The sequence below is a fragment of the Anomalospiza imberbis genome, chromosome 3 (assembly GCF_031753505.1).
Source record: "Anomalospiza imberbis isolate Cuckoo-Finch-1a 21T00152 chromosome 3, ASM3175350v1, whole genome shotgun sequence".
Lineage (NCBI taxonomy): Eukaryota > Metazoa > Chordata > Aves > Passeriformes > Viduidae > Anomalospiza > Anomalospiza imberbis.
Window position 1 is genome coordinate 71,494,761 of NC_089683.1, and position 17,380 is coordinate 71,512,140.

At 36.1% G+C, this 17,380-nt stretch overlaps 1 protein-coding gene across 4 annotated transcripts in view; it reads left to right on the forward strand.

The window, feature by feature from the left end:
• SIPA1L2 (signal induced proliferation associated 1 like 2) overlaps positions 1-14,840 on the forward strand; it is a 124,533-nt gene extending 109,693 nt beyond the window's left edge. The window contains exons 19-23 of one of the 4 annotated variants that reach the window (XM_068185069.1): positions 5,278-5,409; positions 9,899-9,952; positions 10,921-11,044; positions 12,662-12,743; positions 13,600-14,840. In XM_068185069.1, coding sequence (XP_068041170.1) covers positions 5,278-5,409; positions 9,899-9,952; positions 10,921-11,044; positions 12,662-12,743; positions 13,600-13,746 — 539 coding nt within the window. In that variant the 3' untranslated portion in view covers positions 13,747-14,840. The remainder of the gene's footprint in view (positions 1-5,277; positions 5,410-9,898; positions 9,953-10,920; positions 11,045-12,661; positions 12,744-13,599) is intronic. The other 3 variants (XM_068185071.1, XM_068185070.1, XM_068185072.1) reach the window with 3 other exon arrangements.
• Positions 14,841-17,380: the final 2,540 nt, after the last annotated feature.

Genomic DNA, 17,380 nt, shown 5'->3' on the forward strand with positions numbered 1-17,380 from the left:
AGTCTATGAGGGAGCGGTATAGTACACAGTTAGGCATCCTGATTGTATTTTCTTTTTTCTTCGTCTATGTTAGGCCTTGTTTTTTAGAGCCATTTCTTGTGCGTGTAAACATGCCATGAGATCAAACCTTCAGCTTGCTTTTCTTCAGGAGATTGGCACAAGGCAATTAACTGTGTACATCCAAGCTTTATGCTGCTCCTCCAGCAGTGATATTTTAGTGGATTTTGTATTAGTTCTGTGTTAGACACCTAATATTTCATTCTTGTTGCTTCTTAGATATAGAAAGTTATATATATGCATATATATAACTGGAAAAAACCCCATTAAATCAGTATCCTGTCAGTCTAAAACTGATCCAAGACAATTCGTGCTGTTTTCATATGCAACCTCTATTTTCTGCTTCTGGCTTTGTGTTTTAAAAGTGCTTATCAATGCCAGCTATATAGAATATTTTGTGGTGTTTGTTTCAGGGATGATTTATTTGGTTATCTGTAATTACTCTGAAAAAACTACCTCATGGCTTGCCCACCTATGTTTCAAAAATAAGGTTAGTCAGTATCTCCATATGAGAAACAAACTGTCTCTTTTTAGGAAGGTTTTATGTAGTCAGTGCCTAGTAGGTATTTGCATTCTACAGCACTGATGTGAGAGGTTTCTTTTTCATTTATAATTTTAACATAAGGTTGTAGTTTCAGATATCAGGATTCATATCCTGTCATAGTAATATCTTTTGTGTATGATCTCAAAGCATTTTAATTTTACTGATATTTAATGTTTATAGATATCAGTGGAAATAGCATGGTTTTGGCTGAAATCAATTTTAGAAAGGTATATTCTTGCACATTGTCCAGCATGAAATACTGTGACAGCACTAAATCTCATGAGACCCCTCTAGCAAGGAAAAGTGTGATTAATAGGTAAGCAAGGCAGCACCAAAACCAAAGAGTAATAAGTGGCCCTGAAGGCTTTCAGCTTACTGAGAAATCAGAATTATGAGACAAAATGACCACACAAATAAAGAAACAGAAACTTCCTCTGACTGTAAGAAGATGATGGGAAAAATGAAGCTTTAGGACTGCTTAATTATTGTTTTATCACTGGGGAAGTGACATGAAAAAAAGAGTTGCTTTCAGTAAAGCCTGAATTGCGAAGTCTGACAATCCAGTGCTGTTGATTGCAAACAGTACACAAATGTAGAAATATTCATTTAATTTTATCTTATTTTTAACTTAAACCAGAAGGGAAAGGTAAGTTCTTAAGTACCTTTGTGTAGGTAAGAACTCTGGAATTTTACCTTGGGGACATTAAGGATTCCCTGACTGGGAGGGTGCTGTTCATACTGACTGATTCTAAATGCAGTTGCTGGTACAAATCTATGCCCTTCTTGCAAATTCATGGCAGGTGAATGAGCAGGGAAAGAATTAAAACAATGAGAACCACTGATACTGAACTAGTGTAATAAGATAAGTGGGGAACCCAGGGAGACACATGGAGACAATCTGATTTACATATCAGACATTGTGGTCCATTCTATCATGAAGCACAAAAAGAGAGGGGAAAGAAAATGCCCTAAGTGATAAACTGGCAGATGTTCCTGTGCTGTGAGGAAAGGAGCAAGGTGCAGGATATATGCAGTGAAGAGGGTCATAAGGAGGGGAATATTTTACAGTGATATACTGACAAATTCTGAAAGTCCTCAGATTATACATGGCATAGGGAAAAGGCTGCCAGAAGTGCAGGAACTGTCTCTACAGCTATGTTCATAGATGAAAGTCTTATCTTCAAACTGCCTTACTACCCACGTTAGCTTCAATCCAAAACTAAACTTGTTGATAAGAAGCAATGTTAAAATGAAGCATCACTGTATATTGGTGATGTGCAATGGTAGCTGTTTGGAAATCAGTTTGTCAGCAAGCTGATAAAGGCTGTTGATTAATTCACACAACCTAAGGAGAACATGTTTGGTGTTACCTGTTCTCACACAGTGTATGGTTCACCTTATTAGAACATGAGGCTATCTTCAGTAAGAGAAAGGAAGGAAAAAGTGCTTATCAGAAGCACATGTGCATGAGAGCCTATGGCATCCTTGAAGCAGGGCAACCCTAGGCAATACTAAAGAAGGGAAGGGTTCAGCAGGCAGAAGTTGTTGCTTAAGAGGACTATAGAGATATAATTACTGATTGCAGGAAAGAAAAACAGACATCCCACAGAGTGTGGGATTTACATCTGTGTGAGATTTGATATATTTCTTCACCTGCAGCTGCTTTGGAGAGAATTTACTTGTTAAATGACATGTCTAGTTTGAAGCAAGGAGTACTTAGCAGATAATTTTTTCATGATCTACAATCTCTGCACAAAAGTTGCAGTTCCAACTGAAGTAGGATAATTGTTTTGGAAGTAAAATAGGCTAAGTCAGGTGAATCTTCTTTCTGCTTAGCTAGTTAGTTTTTGAATATGGCTGTATGTGGGACCAATAACCACCAGTTTCACGAACTGTGTTGGAAACTGAACTGACCAAATAATTTTGGTGAAAATAGAGACTCTTGATATTGCTTTATACTTTTATGCATCAGTAATAAAAAGAAATAAAAATCCTAAGTGTAGGAAGTGACACAACTGAAAAGACCAGAAACTACAAGATTAATAAATTTATACCAAGAGAAATACAACAAATAAAATAATCTTTACATCTGAAGATAACACTGAAAATGTTTCCTCAAAGGAAATTGTGTTGCTTCAAAAGTCAATCTAATGCACAGTGAAATAGTGGCGTACTAGACTAGGCATGTCCTTCTGGACACACAGAGGTAGGCATGCTTAATCACTTGCCACCTTTGCACAAATCAAAAAGGGAATGAGGCAACAGCTACTGATGTGGCAGTCCTACACAGACAGAGTAAGGCAACAGCAAGGTAAGAGGAGCAGGGAAGAAATGCAAATACAGGAGGCTAGAAATCATTTTTCTTACCCAGAGCATTCCTGGAAAGCAAACAATATTCCCTAAAATTCAAAGGCACCAAGGCCTATATCATTAGAGCTCATGTTTGGTATTTTTATTCTTTTTCTTCTTCCCCCTCTTTTTGCTCTCCCATTGCAGAAGAACACAATTTATGTCTTGAAAATGAATTATTCTGTGGTGGCATACTCATGCCTGTTCAGTTATTCCACTTAGACTTTCAGCCATCAGCATGAGCACTTGCATTTTCAGAGCTATCAATATTCAAATCTCTACTCCGGCAGGCTCTGTCAGGGCTTATGCAGAACTGAATAGGATCCACCCTAAGGTGAACTGAGGTTCTCACAGAGACAATGCATAATGAGGGATGACTACTGGTGAATATATCACTCCTACACTTTAATTTGGGGAGCTGGCAGCATCGCACTGGGAGCAGGCTTCTTTCTGACAGGTTTCACAATCAGCCTCTCTAGGCTGATCACACAAAAGCAAGGGCTGTCCCTTAGGGCCTGCCTGCTGGTCTAGAACCAAAAGCTGGCTTGCCAGCTCTTTCAAATAAGGTATTCTGTCTATTTTCCACAACAAGGATGTATAAAACATTTGTACTTCCACAAATAAGTTTCTTACCATTCTCAAGTCATATACAGAAGTTCAGAGACTGCTCTGACTCTCAGCTTTCAATGTATTTGCACAAAGGTAGCCTTAGGTAAGGCTTTATGTATGTTTATACAGAACTGAAAATAAAATCTTAGTACAGATATATGAGTAGAATATATGTCTATATTATATTTTCCATTTCATATAATATCCACTTTTACATACTGAGAGTAGGTATTGAGAAGGACATTTCTACAGTTTTGTCAAGCCACTTCCAAGTGTAATGTAATAATACTGCTTCTTTCATAAAAGTGTAGAACAAGATAAATTCCACAGTAAACAGAATTTCTACCTCTTCTGCAGGGACTCCTAATTTTTGACAGAGGATTGTAAGCTTCCTTCACTTTCTTTTTCCTCATATTTTGTATTATTTTTAAGCAAGGTTTCTGAAAAGAATAGAGCATATCATATGCTTCAATCTGTGCAGTGGAATGCTTTGTAACAGCCTACTCTCTTTGGATTTTTAGGTCAGAATCTTTAAGTCAAATGGACATTAATATCAGGACAATGACAGCCTGCTATTTCCTTAAACAATAATGTATCTTCTACTTGTATGAATGCATTTCTTCCTTCATTGTTTTTTGTGTTTGGTCTTTTCCTGGAAAAAAATACTCATCTTAGGTATTATAGTTTAAATCACTGGAATGACTAGACAGACATTTCCTCCTGAAATATTTGAGGAAAAATTACTATTTTGACCTTTTTGCTTCATTTGAGTGGATATGTTTGAAGCAAAAATTCTCTTTGCCTGACTATACTATGTGATTAAATTATTATATTCCATTGCCGGCTTTATGGTTAAGATGAAATGTGATTGCAAATAATATTTTTGGTTTATGATTAGTTTTACTCTGTTTGTCTATTCAGTATTCTTTTTAACATATTCACATTGATCAGAGTGAAGAGTACTATGGACAAATTAGGAACATGTAATGATACTCAAGAAAATTATGAAAATTAGCATCTCCTCTACTAAAATGTATATTTGTAGCACATTCTAGAATGTGCATAACTGAAAGGTTTGTTTGAACACTTTATCGTGTATACATTTCATTTAATATATGATCTGTGTACCTTTTGCAGTGTGTTATGGCTCACTCTGAAATCTCACCCAAGTCTTACATCCTCAGAAATACAGCTACAGATGTTAAAGTAACAGGATAATGTTTTCAATGTGAAAGGGAGACTTGGATATTGGCTAGAATTTACAAATGCATAAAAAGAAAAGCAGGTGTTTTTTTTTAATTGTTTCTGGAACAGGAATATTTTCAGTTTCAGAGTAAAACTCTGCATGTAAATATCTTTCATATTGCTTCACAAATCTAACTTGGTGTATCTAGCAACTTTTCTGCTCAGTGCTCAGGTTTAATATGCTATGCTTTAGAATGGATGTTGCCTACTCACACAGTGTTCATATGAAAATGTGAGGGACATGGCATGTGCAGTGGCACCAAAAAAATACCCCTTAAAACTCTGCCATCTTACTTTGCCAACATTTAGAGATTGTTCCACCCATACTGAGTATTGAACAGGAAAAGATAGACACACGGGAAATGAAGATAAACACTTTTTGCTTATACATTTTTTACAGATCATTATAGTAGCTTCAAAATTAATTGTACATAATTGCTATAGGAAGACTAATTATTGTGTTTATTGTTTAGATGAATTCTGGTTCTCAGATGGGTCCTTATCTGATAAAGCCAAATTCAATGATCCTGGCCTGATGCCCCTGCCAGACACTGCCACAGGGCTAGACTGGTCTCACCTGGTAGATGCTGCACGAGCGTTTGAAGGTAACAGGAAAATTTGAATAAAGATCAATGTTCAGTACACAAATCTTTTTTTTTTTTTAATATATATTGTTTAGCCACATTTTGAATACAAAAATCCAGTGTTTGCCTCTGTAGCCTTTTAGTTCTTTTGGCAGTATCAATTCTCAGTGTGGAAGATTGTCACTGAAAATTTAGGGTCTTTATGATACTCTCTATATCCATTTTAGTTCCTCCACTTTAGTGCCTATGTTTCTTCTGTAATCAATTGCAAGATCAGATCTTTGAAGGAGAGATTCAAAACATTTAAGTTAGATGTTTAAAATTAAACTGGGAGTAACAGAGTTTGTTGTGTTGTGTTTATAAACTGGCATGTGTAGTCCAAATGACGTTGTGGTCCCTCTCAGTTTTCATGAGCCCTTGAAGACCAGGAGAAATGTACAGTATATTTTCCAGCATCAGGATTTGGAGTGCAGGATATAGACCAGTTTTGCTTTATTAAATTATGGAACCAGATTAACCAAGAAAAAATCTCATCCACCTCTGGGAGCTAAACCTACACTTAATGTCTATACAGAGCAAATAGATGTGGATTTAAGTGTTTATATGAATATACACATTTAAGTGTTTGCGTTTTGTTGTTTGAGAAGTGTTTATTTAGTGCTGTCCTAAAATGTCTGACATTTATTAACTGGTGTTGCTTGTGTTACTGAATGTAATCTATAAATAAGGATGATGTTACCACAGTCATCGTTGTATAAGATACAGGTCTTAACTTTGTGAAAACAGTCTGTAAAGTTAGTGACTTGGATCTTTTTTAATTTTTCTAAACCATGGAAATCAGTTTTCTGATTCTTGATTCCTTACCAAAGTAGTGATTAAAGTTCACTTTGACTAAAGCTTTTCAGAATTGCTTGTTACACTAATTTAAATGGCATTGTAAGAACCTAAACCAACAGCAATTGTTGGGAATTTGAAGAACTGTATTATTCCTTGACCTGATGTGCATTCATTACTATTCAATACTACTCAAACATGGCTGTGGTAGCTGGCAGGAAATACTGTGACACTGAGAATCTTGTCAGCTCTTCCTATGCATTCCTATGTTTGATTGCTCAGGGAACATCCTGCTATTTGTTACTGACATATTAAATTACTGAAAAAAGGTTTGCATCAGTAAATGACTAGCTCTGTAACTTTGTACTTGAATATTTTTAAATGCTAATGAAAATGTTGAGCTCAGCTGAGTGGAAGATCATTCTGTACCTGCTATGCTTCTCTATTTTTAGCTTTCTTTGAAAACTAATAGATTTTCATTCTTTTTACTGCCTAGTATCATGATTAAAATAATTTCACTTTGGTAAGTGTTATGTAAGTGTAATTACATTTGAATTTGAGAATGAGAGGTAGAGCAATACAGCTAACCCACAGTATCCTACGGAGGAAGGGTATTGACTTGTTGAGTTTTAATTGCAAATAACTTAGATATATCTGCAGATAATGCTGAAGAACTGATGGTCTGAGTTGTAAGATAGGAGCTATTTATTAGATGTTTTTTGAATTATTGTAAGAATTTGAATAGTAAATAATCTATTTTTGTATGAAGGACTATAATTATTTTCTGTTTAGGACTTTACAGTAGAGACATCTTTGTATATGTTAGATTATTTATACAATGTTTTGACTAAATTCATAGTGCTCCAATTAGAAGCTTTTGCAAGGAATGGAATTTTTAAACCCTTATTCAACTTCATCCTATGTCTTGCAATTTGAAAGTCATTTAAAAAAGAATAACTGATAGGCATGTCATAAAAGATCACTGGAAAGGAATGTGTTGCATATGAATTATACATATGTGCATATGAAATTTGCTTGACAAGAAACTTTATGCAAAGCTGAATATTTACTTCAAACTTTTTGTGAAAATCTTTTATTCCTAAGATAGTCTTCACAGTGTAATGAAGAGCTGTGCATGCATTAACTCCACAAGCTCCAGAAGCTGCATCAGGGAAGGGTTTTTGCTTGAGCTGCCTCTGTGGAGGGTCAGTGCCCATAAGCTGCAGCACAGTGGACCATTATTTTAACACTCTGCACTCCTTCCTTTGCAAGACATGGTTTTGACTCTGATATTTCTCCAGAGATGATATTTTGCATGCATGCTAACATCAGTCCAGTCAGTAGCAAGGGGAATCCTCCCATTTCGGTTTATCCTGAATTATCATGAACATCCTATTCATGGATAGGCTACTTCCAGGTCCCGTCTCTTATTTCGTTGGGAAATGCAGAGAGATATAAGAAGGGAGCAGTTCACATGATAGAAATACTCTGTTGTCATGTTTCTGTATCCATCCCTGAAGCAAGCAATAAAAAAATAGGCCTGTATGTGACTCTATGGCAAAAAGGGGAGGTCAGTTGGGGTGAAAAAGAAAAAGTTAAAAAGCAAAAAGAAAGAGAGGATGCTCAACCGAGTAAAGATAAAGATATGGGGGTTTCTAGAATAAGTTGGAAAGCCAAATTTGAAAAAGGAGAAATCCCAGAAAAGACTAAGGGGAAATAAGAGAATTATTTTTTTAATTCTCTGTTTGTGTTATCCTTCCAATAGATCTTCAAGTTAGGGAAGAAGGACTGGCCTTCAACATATGTGTTATGTTGCTGAAGATCTTTTAGACCTTTAGATCTTTTCCATGTTTTGGGGACAAAAAAGAGAAGCATTTTTGGATGTCCATACCTGCTACTGTAATTATAAAAGACAACTGACACAAATACATATATTGAATATTTTTATTAATAGAACTTTGTACTATTTGTTCTACTTCAAACTTTATTATGCTTTAAAAAAGCTGTTTAGTGTTTGATAAGTCATATTGTGGGCATTAAAAGCCTTAGATAGTCCTTCTGACGTCCCTGTTCATTAAAATTGGTGGTTTCAAATCCTGATTTTTTTTCCAGGTGATTTTTATGAATGTCTACTGGTGCAAATCAAAATGCAGTGTTTCATAATGCAAATTTATCTTTGCAGAAACATCTGTGCTATTATAATTAATGTTATTTTAATACTTTGATTTAAAATCTTGATAGCTAAATGCAATGCCACACGTAATATAATGAGAAAGAAGTGGATCATTTAGCATGACAGATAATAATTTTAACCAAAGTAGTGTGTTAAACTGCTAGAAAAAGAAAAAATGACAATATTTAGTTAACATTTGGTGATTTCTAGGGCATGCATGGGTAACTCTTTTTGCTTCAATGCATATGTCAGTATATGTTTGTGGGTAGACTTTACCTTAACAATGAGAGAGTAGCTTCATGCACTATACTCATTTTAGCCTTTTCTGCTTCCAGTACATCAAAATTGCCTGGAGTTTTTTCTAGCCTCTGTTAGTGGCCTGGAACAATGAAAATACAGATTCAAACTCTTAGTGGCTACAGCTGTATGACTCTTTTACTGTAAATTTAAACATTAATTTTTGTCTCATCTTTGGTCTTGCTAAGTCAGGTGTTTAACTTTCAATATAAAGACCAACATATTTTTTGCAAATATTTTTCTGTGGGTGGACTCTCTTTGAAGTTTGGCAGGGACATCTCAGTTAAAAATAAGAGTTCTGAGATTTACATGTATTTTCTTCTGTTTAGTATGTACATTTTGAATAGGAGGGGTCCCTTTAATTTGTAAGAAGCAGAATCTAGGTCTACAGCATCATACCCAGAAATACACTTAAATTTTCTTTATAAAAACTAGTTGTAATGAAAAAGTTAATAGTATGAAGGTGAAATCAGTTATCTGTGTACTTCAGACTACTTGTTTACACTGTCTTGTTTCTGGGCTATGTACTTACTGTGTTTGATCTGGTAAACTAAGTTTTATTTATCTGTACAAAGTAAATCTATTTATCTTAGTAGGTTTCAAATCTGCAAATGATGTCACTGATTATGTGTTTAAAATTATATTCTTACCTTACTGTCAGCACATATGGAATAGTCATGTTCATATTTGCTGAGATCCATCAGTAGTCAGAAATAAGGCTAAAAGCAGGGGAAATGTGCTGCAGTCTTTGAAATTGGACAAAATCAGACATGCAACTTTTGTTCTTTGTATTATAGAATGAATTGGTGATCTATGCTATGCTGAAGGGATTTTTTAAAACCAACAAAGAGCTTTTTAGTGATTTCCTATTTTCGTTTGGTACAACTTGTCCTTCATATTTGAAGAGATCTAGCCTGTATTCACTGTTTGTGTCCTTAAGAGTTTGAAGGATTGTCATCTTATGTAGCCTGCCAAGTTGCCATGCTGTGTCACAATACTGGCTGTTGCTGTTTGAGACGTGGGGTGTGGCACTTCGTGCTTGCTGTAATGTTGGTGTTGTGTAGACATGGCCTGGCAAGGCTGGGAGTGAGCGCCAGCAGGAATTCCACAGGGAACATCCCACTGCGTGCACTGCCGCAAGGGCCACAGCTGCTCCAGTGGAGATGGACTGTCTTGTTTATAGGAACATTCTAAATCTTATTCCAGGTTTTGACTCAGATGAAGAATTTGGGCCGTTCTGTCATCAGACGCCGTTTCTAGGTGATGGTCTGGGATTGATGACTTTTGCCTTTTGTAAACTTTTTTTAATACTTCCTATGTTTGCACGTTTGCATGATAATGCAAGCTTTGGGCCTGGTGGGGTGGTAGAGCAAGGGGAGAAAGGGCAAGGCAGGCATGTTGTCGCCAGAATTCATACAAGCCTATAGACATGGATTTTGTTTGGCAGAAATATGCTAAATCAATCTCCACAGAATATGGATTTTGGTTGGTTGTTGTTTTTTGGTTTTTTTTTTTTTTTTTTTTTTTTTTAAGAAGACAAAATAAATCCTAATGAATGCATCATTTACTCCTATTCTGTGCAATGATGATCTGCATGGCATACTTCTATTATGGGGTGACTGATGTATTTTGGCAACCACACTATATATCCATAGGTAATTGCATCTGTGCTTGTTAGATTATGTTCTGGTGAAATTCAATACAGATAACAGAGTGCTTCAGTAATACCTATAATAAAAATTCAATTGATAAAAACAGTGTGAATTTATTGGTTTTCAAGTATGCAGATTACCATCAGCTTCTGCAAATGCTTGAGACAGTAAAGCAGTATGAAGTGAGCTGTGAAGATTTCTGAGGAATCTGAGGGCTTAAAGTCCATGGAAAAAATGCAAACCATTTTGCTGAATTATTACTGTCGTTGGTTGTGGCCCTGAATTCTGTAATGGTTTTCTGCATATTTCATCAAGACCAATTTACTGTTCATATCAACATTAAGTGGTCCAGACAAAACTGTCATACTGATGATAGACACAGAAAAATTGCTTTGGGGTTGCCTTTGGATGCAGGTGTGGGGAAGCCAACTAGTTGGTGCATACATCTGCTGATTATCTTCAAAGCTGAGATGTAGAAGCCTACATCCATTTCGCTAACTGAACCAGGATAATGGCTATAATATAGCCTTTTATTTTGTCCAGTTTTAGAGGTATCCTTATGTTACTTTTTTACAGATCAGAGAGTAGCTTCTTTTTGCACCTTGAACGATATACAGCAAGCTCAGGGCTTGGAAGGAACACAGGAGTTACCTTTGGATGAGAGTCCCCCAGATGGAAAAGATTTTCTTGAGGATGTGGGGTATGTCAGAATTGAAGCATATTTCTTACAAAAGTATTTTAAGGAAAGTTTTTCTCTTAATGTTGCCTGTTAAATTGCCTGTATGCATGTATGGCAGACTTGTTGCCTTGACTTACAATTTCTTTAATTTTGAAAAATTTTGTTTCTTCAAATCAACTTCTCACTCACTGCAATAGGTCTGTAACACAGATCAAGGTTAGCGGCAGAGTTTCAGATAATCAAATTTCTCACTGTATTCCTCCTTTACAATAAAAAATTTCTGTTACATGTATTTCTGTTTTAATTTTAATAGAACTAATAACAGGAGCTCAACTCTGTAGGATGCAATAACCTGATCGGCAGCAAATGTCTCAAACCTTGGAAAAGGGTCTATCCTATCTTTGGAACTATTTGCTATTTGCAAACCTGTAGTTTTTCTTTTATACGGAGGTGAATTAATCAAGAGAATCTATAACAGAGGACTGCAGAATTTATGCCAAACTACCCAATTCTTCAAATTATTCCCAGTGTTGTGAGAGGACTGATTCCTTTCCCCTCCCCTGTGACTCTCCACCTATCCTGCTCTAAGGAGTATACTTGTTAATTTAAATATCATTCTTGTTATAGATTCAACAGTATAATCTGTCCACCACCACACTTTAAAAGAAAAATGCATCTTTGATTAGTTTTGCTCTTGAATTGTAGGACTGGAAGAATGGGAAATAGAGGAAAAAGTCTTCTTGCTTGTTAGACTATCACATTTTAATTTGAACCAATTTTACACAAATTAGCTTGCTTACATGGTAAAGCACATTTATTGCAATGACTTTTAAGTCCATATCTTTCCCGAGGCTAATGATCAGTAAGGATTGCAAAAGACTGTTAAAGATGTTCCCCTTTTAGCCATGGCAAACCTGTCAGATTTGTGCAATTGCATGAAGCAGCTGATTCAGCTTTGAATGTAAAGCCTGTCTTTTCACCTGCTCCCTTTTAGACACAATTACTCACATGATGGCTAATTGCATCTATAATGTATGTGGAACTCTCTCCCACAGTGCTCATTGTCATTCAGAAAACAGAAGCTATTCTCAGTATTTTTCTTCAGTCATGCATTTGATTAACCTGTGGCAATATTTTATGTGTTTTGACCTTTAAACAAAATATTTGTCTCCATTAAGCCATAGGTTTATCCTTTACTGAAAATGACACTACTGCACAGCAGACAAAAGAACTCTTTACAGCTCTTTTGGTTTGCAGTAATTGCTGCTGCATCTTGCTTGAGATTAGTACAGTCCTTATCAGAAAGCAGCTTGTTTACCAATGTGCCTGCACACCATGGAGCACTGAGTGTGACTTGCACTGTGAGGGTGTGTGCAAGTCATTCCTAAAACATTGCTTCTTAAAATCATTGTTACTTCTGCCTGATTTGCATGAGAAGCAGTGTTGTATTTCAGATATTGCAGGACTGGATTTATGTTCTACTAATATTCTTTTACTGATGCTGGTTTTGTCTCTATTTTCCTAACTATGCCTAAACTGATTGGTTTCCTTTGCTATTACTAAAAGTGTAACTCTGCTAAAGCTGGGGAGAAAATGTTTTTCACTGACTCAAAGTGAAGGCAGTGATTTACTTTACAGGGAACATGCTCCAAGTACTCTGACTGGAAAAGTAAACCAGCTGGAAGTCATCCTCCGGCAGCTACAAACTGACCTGAGAAAGGTAAGATACCACTAGCACCATAACCACTCCCCAGTTTTAGTAGTTTTATTTTTACACAGAGATCATCAAGGGCTTGAAAGAAGTAAATCAGTTAAACTAGACTGTAGAGCTCAGTGGTTGATCAGAGCACTGAGGTACAGAAGGTCCTGTGGGAATGGTTATGTGAGGAAACTGGCCCAAGGCCATGTAGTTTATGGATCTTTACTCCAGAACAATAGTCCTACAAATAGTCATACCCCAGAAAAAAGGAAACACTTCATTTTCCTTTATGGTACTCTGGATTTAACATAGGATATGGAAAGGGCACCATTCCTAAGTAGTTAGCACCCCAGTTTTGTCATCCTTGTTGCCTTGTGCTACCTTGGTCATGTAGCAACAACTTGATTTGTGCCTCATTTGCTGCCAAAATTCTGAGCTGGAGATATTGCCAGGATAATAGAAATGAGGCTGCTTTGATAACAAAATAATCATGTAAAGAAAAATTTTGAAATTAGATATTGTTCTTCCTTAAAAATATGCTTGAAATCAATAGCTTACAACTTGGGCTCTCACATACGATTTATTATAGCTAAAAGCTTCTTATGCTTTTAATGCTTGATTTTTTTTTGTTATATGGTGTAAACTCCTTTAATTTTTCTATTAAAGTAACACCCAGTTTTCTTTTTAGCTTGCAGTATTTTCTTGGAATGAAGTAGTTGGAGCATATTTGGGGAATTAATTTACAGTTAACAGTTGTGAGAATAAATTAGGGAGCTCAAAAAAATATAGCTGTTATGACTTGCATAGAAATATTAACAAAAATAAATGTTGTCATCACAACTACTCACTTTGCTCAACTTGTATCTTTGTTAACCAGGAAAAACAGGACAAGGCAGTTCTCCAAGCAGAGGTGCAGCACCTGAGACAAGATAACATGAGACTTCAGGAAGAGTCTCAAACAGCAGCCGCTCAACTGAGGAAATTTACAGAATGGTTTTTTAATACAATAGACAAAAAATCCTAATGGCTGGGGCCCTGCAAAATACTTATTTGAACAATGTAACAGCTGTATCTTTTGAATTAGCGGGGTAATAATTTCACTGTGTTCACAATCCATTTTAGGTGTTTCTGCTACGTTTTCTGTCCAGCTTTATTCATCTGAAAAGGAGAGAGAACTGTGGCAACCCGTCTTTAAATTCATATGAAGAAAGCAGAGAATAGCAGATACTTGTTTGTGTGCAGATGAATGTAAAAAATCCTTAGTGTCATTTTAGACATTTTTAGAAGTTGCTCTGGCTGGGGCTTGCCTGAAGAGGAATATTTGGGGTTTTAGTTCCTGCATTTCAGGTGTGCTGGTGAAGATGTTAAAGCAATTTAAATTAGCTTGGGCTTCAGTATTGTAAGATAAAAAGAATAACCAGACATATACTTTAATGTTTAAAAGGTGCTCTATTTTTTTGTATGTACAGTAGTTTTATTTCCACAGTCCACATTGTCATAGCAATAAGAATGGAGGTATAGTGAATAGTCACAGAGCTGTGTTTATAAAATGTTAGCACTGACGTGTTTAACACTAGTTTGGATGCAGATACGTTAGAGATTATTTATTTGCAGGAACAAATGGTGCCTGAATATAAACAGTGTTCTGATTTTCTAAAAATACACATGCCTTGTAAATGGCTCACTGGGGTTAGCCCACTCCCAACTTCAGTTTCTTTTGTATAGTTAATGTTCAGCTAAACAGTTACACTGCTTAACTATTGAAATCATGTATGCTGTGAGCCAGCCAATCAGTTGTACAATGCCAAATTTGTTTATCTTTGTACAGAAGCTTTGATCAAGTGTCTTGTATTTAACACCTTTATTTAAGCTTATTTAACCTTAAATTGTTGTTTTTATAAAGTTTGTTTTATCTGCACTATGGTGAGGTCAGTTGGTTGCAAGTTGTAATATTTTGAGCTTGCCAAGACTGTACTGAGGAGTTCTAGAAAATTCTAACAATTGGATGCTGCTAGTACACAATTGATTTGTTTGTATGCTTTAACATTTTTAACTGTTTAATTTGAAATGAACATACATCCTGCTTTTTTAATAAATGTTAAAAATCTAAACCTGAAATATTTTATCTTGTATTATCTGAAATCATTGTTACCAGTAATAGCTCGGATTTCTGTTCAGCTCAGTCCCTGGGCTCTCCATCCAGAGACAGTTCAACTCCTCAGAGCTGCCAGGGTCCCTTGTTACTGAGGAGGGGTTGCCACCATTATCACAGTTAATTTCTTTGGTGCATCCTGTCCTGGAGCCCAGGAGGTGGCTTCCCCAGTCTGAACAAAAGCTGTTTGGGCTGTTCATAGGCATTGATTAGTGGCCTAGGAGAAAAAAATCCTGCTTTACTGACAACCACATCCTGGAGAAAATGTCCAAAAGAAGTTTAGTTTCTTCATGTTGCTTTATATGTTAGTTGTAGCAGTTAACATGCCATCTTCTTGTGCCAGCAATTGAGGATTTGATTACAGTGTTAGCATATGTGAGATGCTTTGTGGACAGTACTGAGCTTAAGGTCTACGCCAAAAAAAGGACACCTTTTCAAAATGAAATGAAGCTAATGAGCACATTTGAGTTACCCTGAGAAAAGAGTTCAAGACCATAGTTTTATCCCATAGTTTTATTCCTCTTGGCTGCTGAATGCATTCAGACAAACCTATGGAAAACTATTGAATAATTAAAAAAATATTCAACTCATGCAACTAAAATTCCATGTCCATTGTTAGTGCACGTTGGCTGAGAAATGCTTTATAAATTGAACAAATGTCTGTCACTGCTGTAACAATTTGTCTGAGATACTCTTCTTAGGAAAGGTTGTATATGGGCAAATAATCAATCAATTTAAAAGATCATTTTGTATTGTATTTTTCATCAAAAACTCTTTTACATACCAAACTATATCCACTAAGCTGTATTAACAGAGTAATTAAACCTGGCAGTCATGTGTTACAGTAGCTTTTGACTTAAGCACCTTACAGAAGTCATTAGCAAACCCATCTGGCTGGAGACCTTGCCAAATAATGGTGCTGAACAGCATCAGCAATTTGTCTGTGAACACATTTCTGTGAGGATTGTTCTGTTCTCTATGAAAAGCTGTGCTGACTGAAATGAACTTGAGAGTAAGCTGGCTCTGAAGGGACACTTAGGTTTATGTAAGAGTTTCTAGTCCAATATTCATTTTAGGTCTTTATCTCTATTACTGAAAACCAGCAGTTATAACTATATACACAAAAAGGACCTTCAGTAGTTATCTTTTCCATTTTTCCCATCCAACTGAAAATATTTTATTTCCAAAAGCAACAGAAAGCTTCGTCTATAGAGCTCCTATTTCTTTTACTGACAAAAGCAGTTGTGTTGGGGTCACATTGTTCTTCCTTAATTAACCCTCACCATGGGGAAAAGTTTTTAGTCTGGCTGTTAGTGTTTTGATAACATGGGAATACAATATTTATTACAGACCATAATATGGTTTTGGCATAGATAAAGGACGTTTAATTGGACATTTTAATTAACTGGGGTTTTAAAGAATTATCCTCTTGGAAGCATTGTGCTCACAAAAAAATTGCCTGGTTTAGACACATGAAGGCAAGGACTGTGTTTACATGAGCAACAAGTGTGGAGCACTAGGAAATTCAGGGTGTTGCTAACCCAGGTTTTGGAGATCTTTCAGGCTCTTCCTTGTCCAGTTCTATGACTGGATGCCTTTTAGTGGCTGAAATCATGTTAGGTTGACTCTGTCTGAAGGCTCTGTGCTCTTAAGACCATTCCGTATGATCTGAGGCCAAGTGCGTGCAGGTGATTGGGAAATTGACTTCAAAGATGTGTTTGTGATCTGAATTAAAACAGCAATATGGAAATATTTTAAACATCAACAAAGTCCTCCCAGCACAGCAAGCCATGCTATGTGGTACTGAGGGGCCAAAATCAAACACAAGCCAATGCAGATGTTTCCTTCTGTGAGAGGGAAAAACACCAGTCATGGCAAAATTACAAAATGTTCTGCTTCTGCCCTAGAAGTGACATATCAAGATTTATATGCATATCTTTACTGAAGGGTTCCTTACTGAGATATTTATCACAATGTGGACTGTATTTTAATATGTACAGGATTTTTCTGAGGCCACTATTACAAACATAAGGGATAATATCAAGGTTTTTTTTGTTTGTTTGTTTGTTTGTTTGTTTGTTTTGTTCCTGAGAGGGTAATCTATATGGTTTAGGCATGTGAAAGCTTTATACGGAAGCTATTTAAGTCCTTTGTGTGTTATTTGATATAAATTCTCAAAATAGTTTGGTTTTTTTGTGCCTAAAATCCAAAAATGTGGGACAATGTTTAGAATATTTGTAATGCAAACTAGCTAATTGTAGAGCAGTTGTTTGGGAAAACAATTTTCCATATGGAAAAAAAGAGAATTGCTATGTGCATTATATTGTTGCAGCACTTCTTGAGCTTGGTGCTGACTGGTTCTAATGTAGCAGTCAGTGAAACTCAGGAATTTGTGTTGCACAGTTTGAAGCCATCAGAGCCATTAATTATTGCCAAAACAAGTTATTCCCTCTTCATCCCATCGTCTTTCTTCTACAGCAAAGACTGTAATGTCTTTCAACTCAAA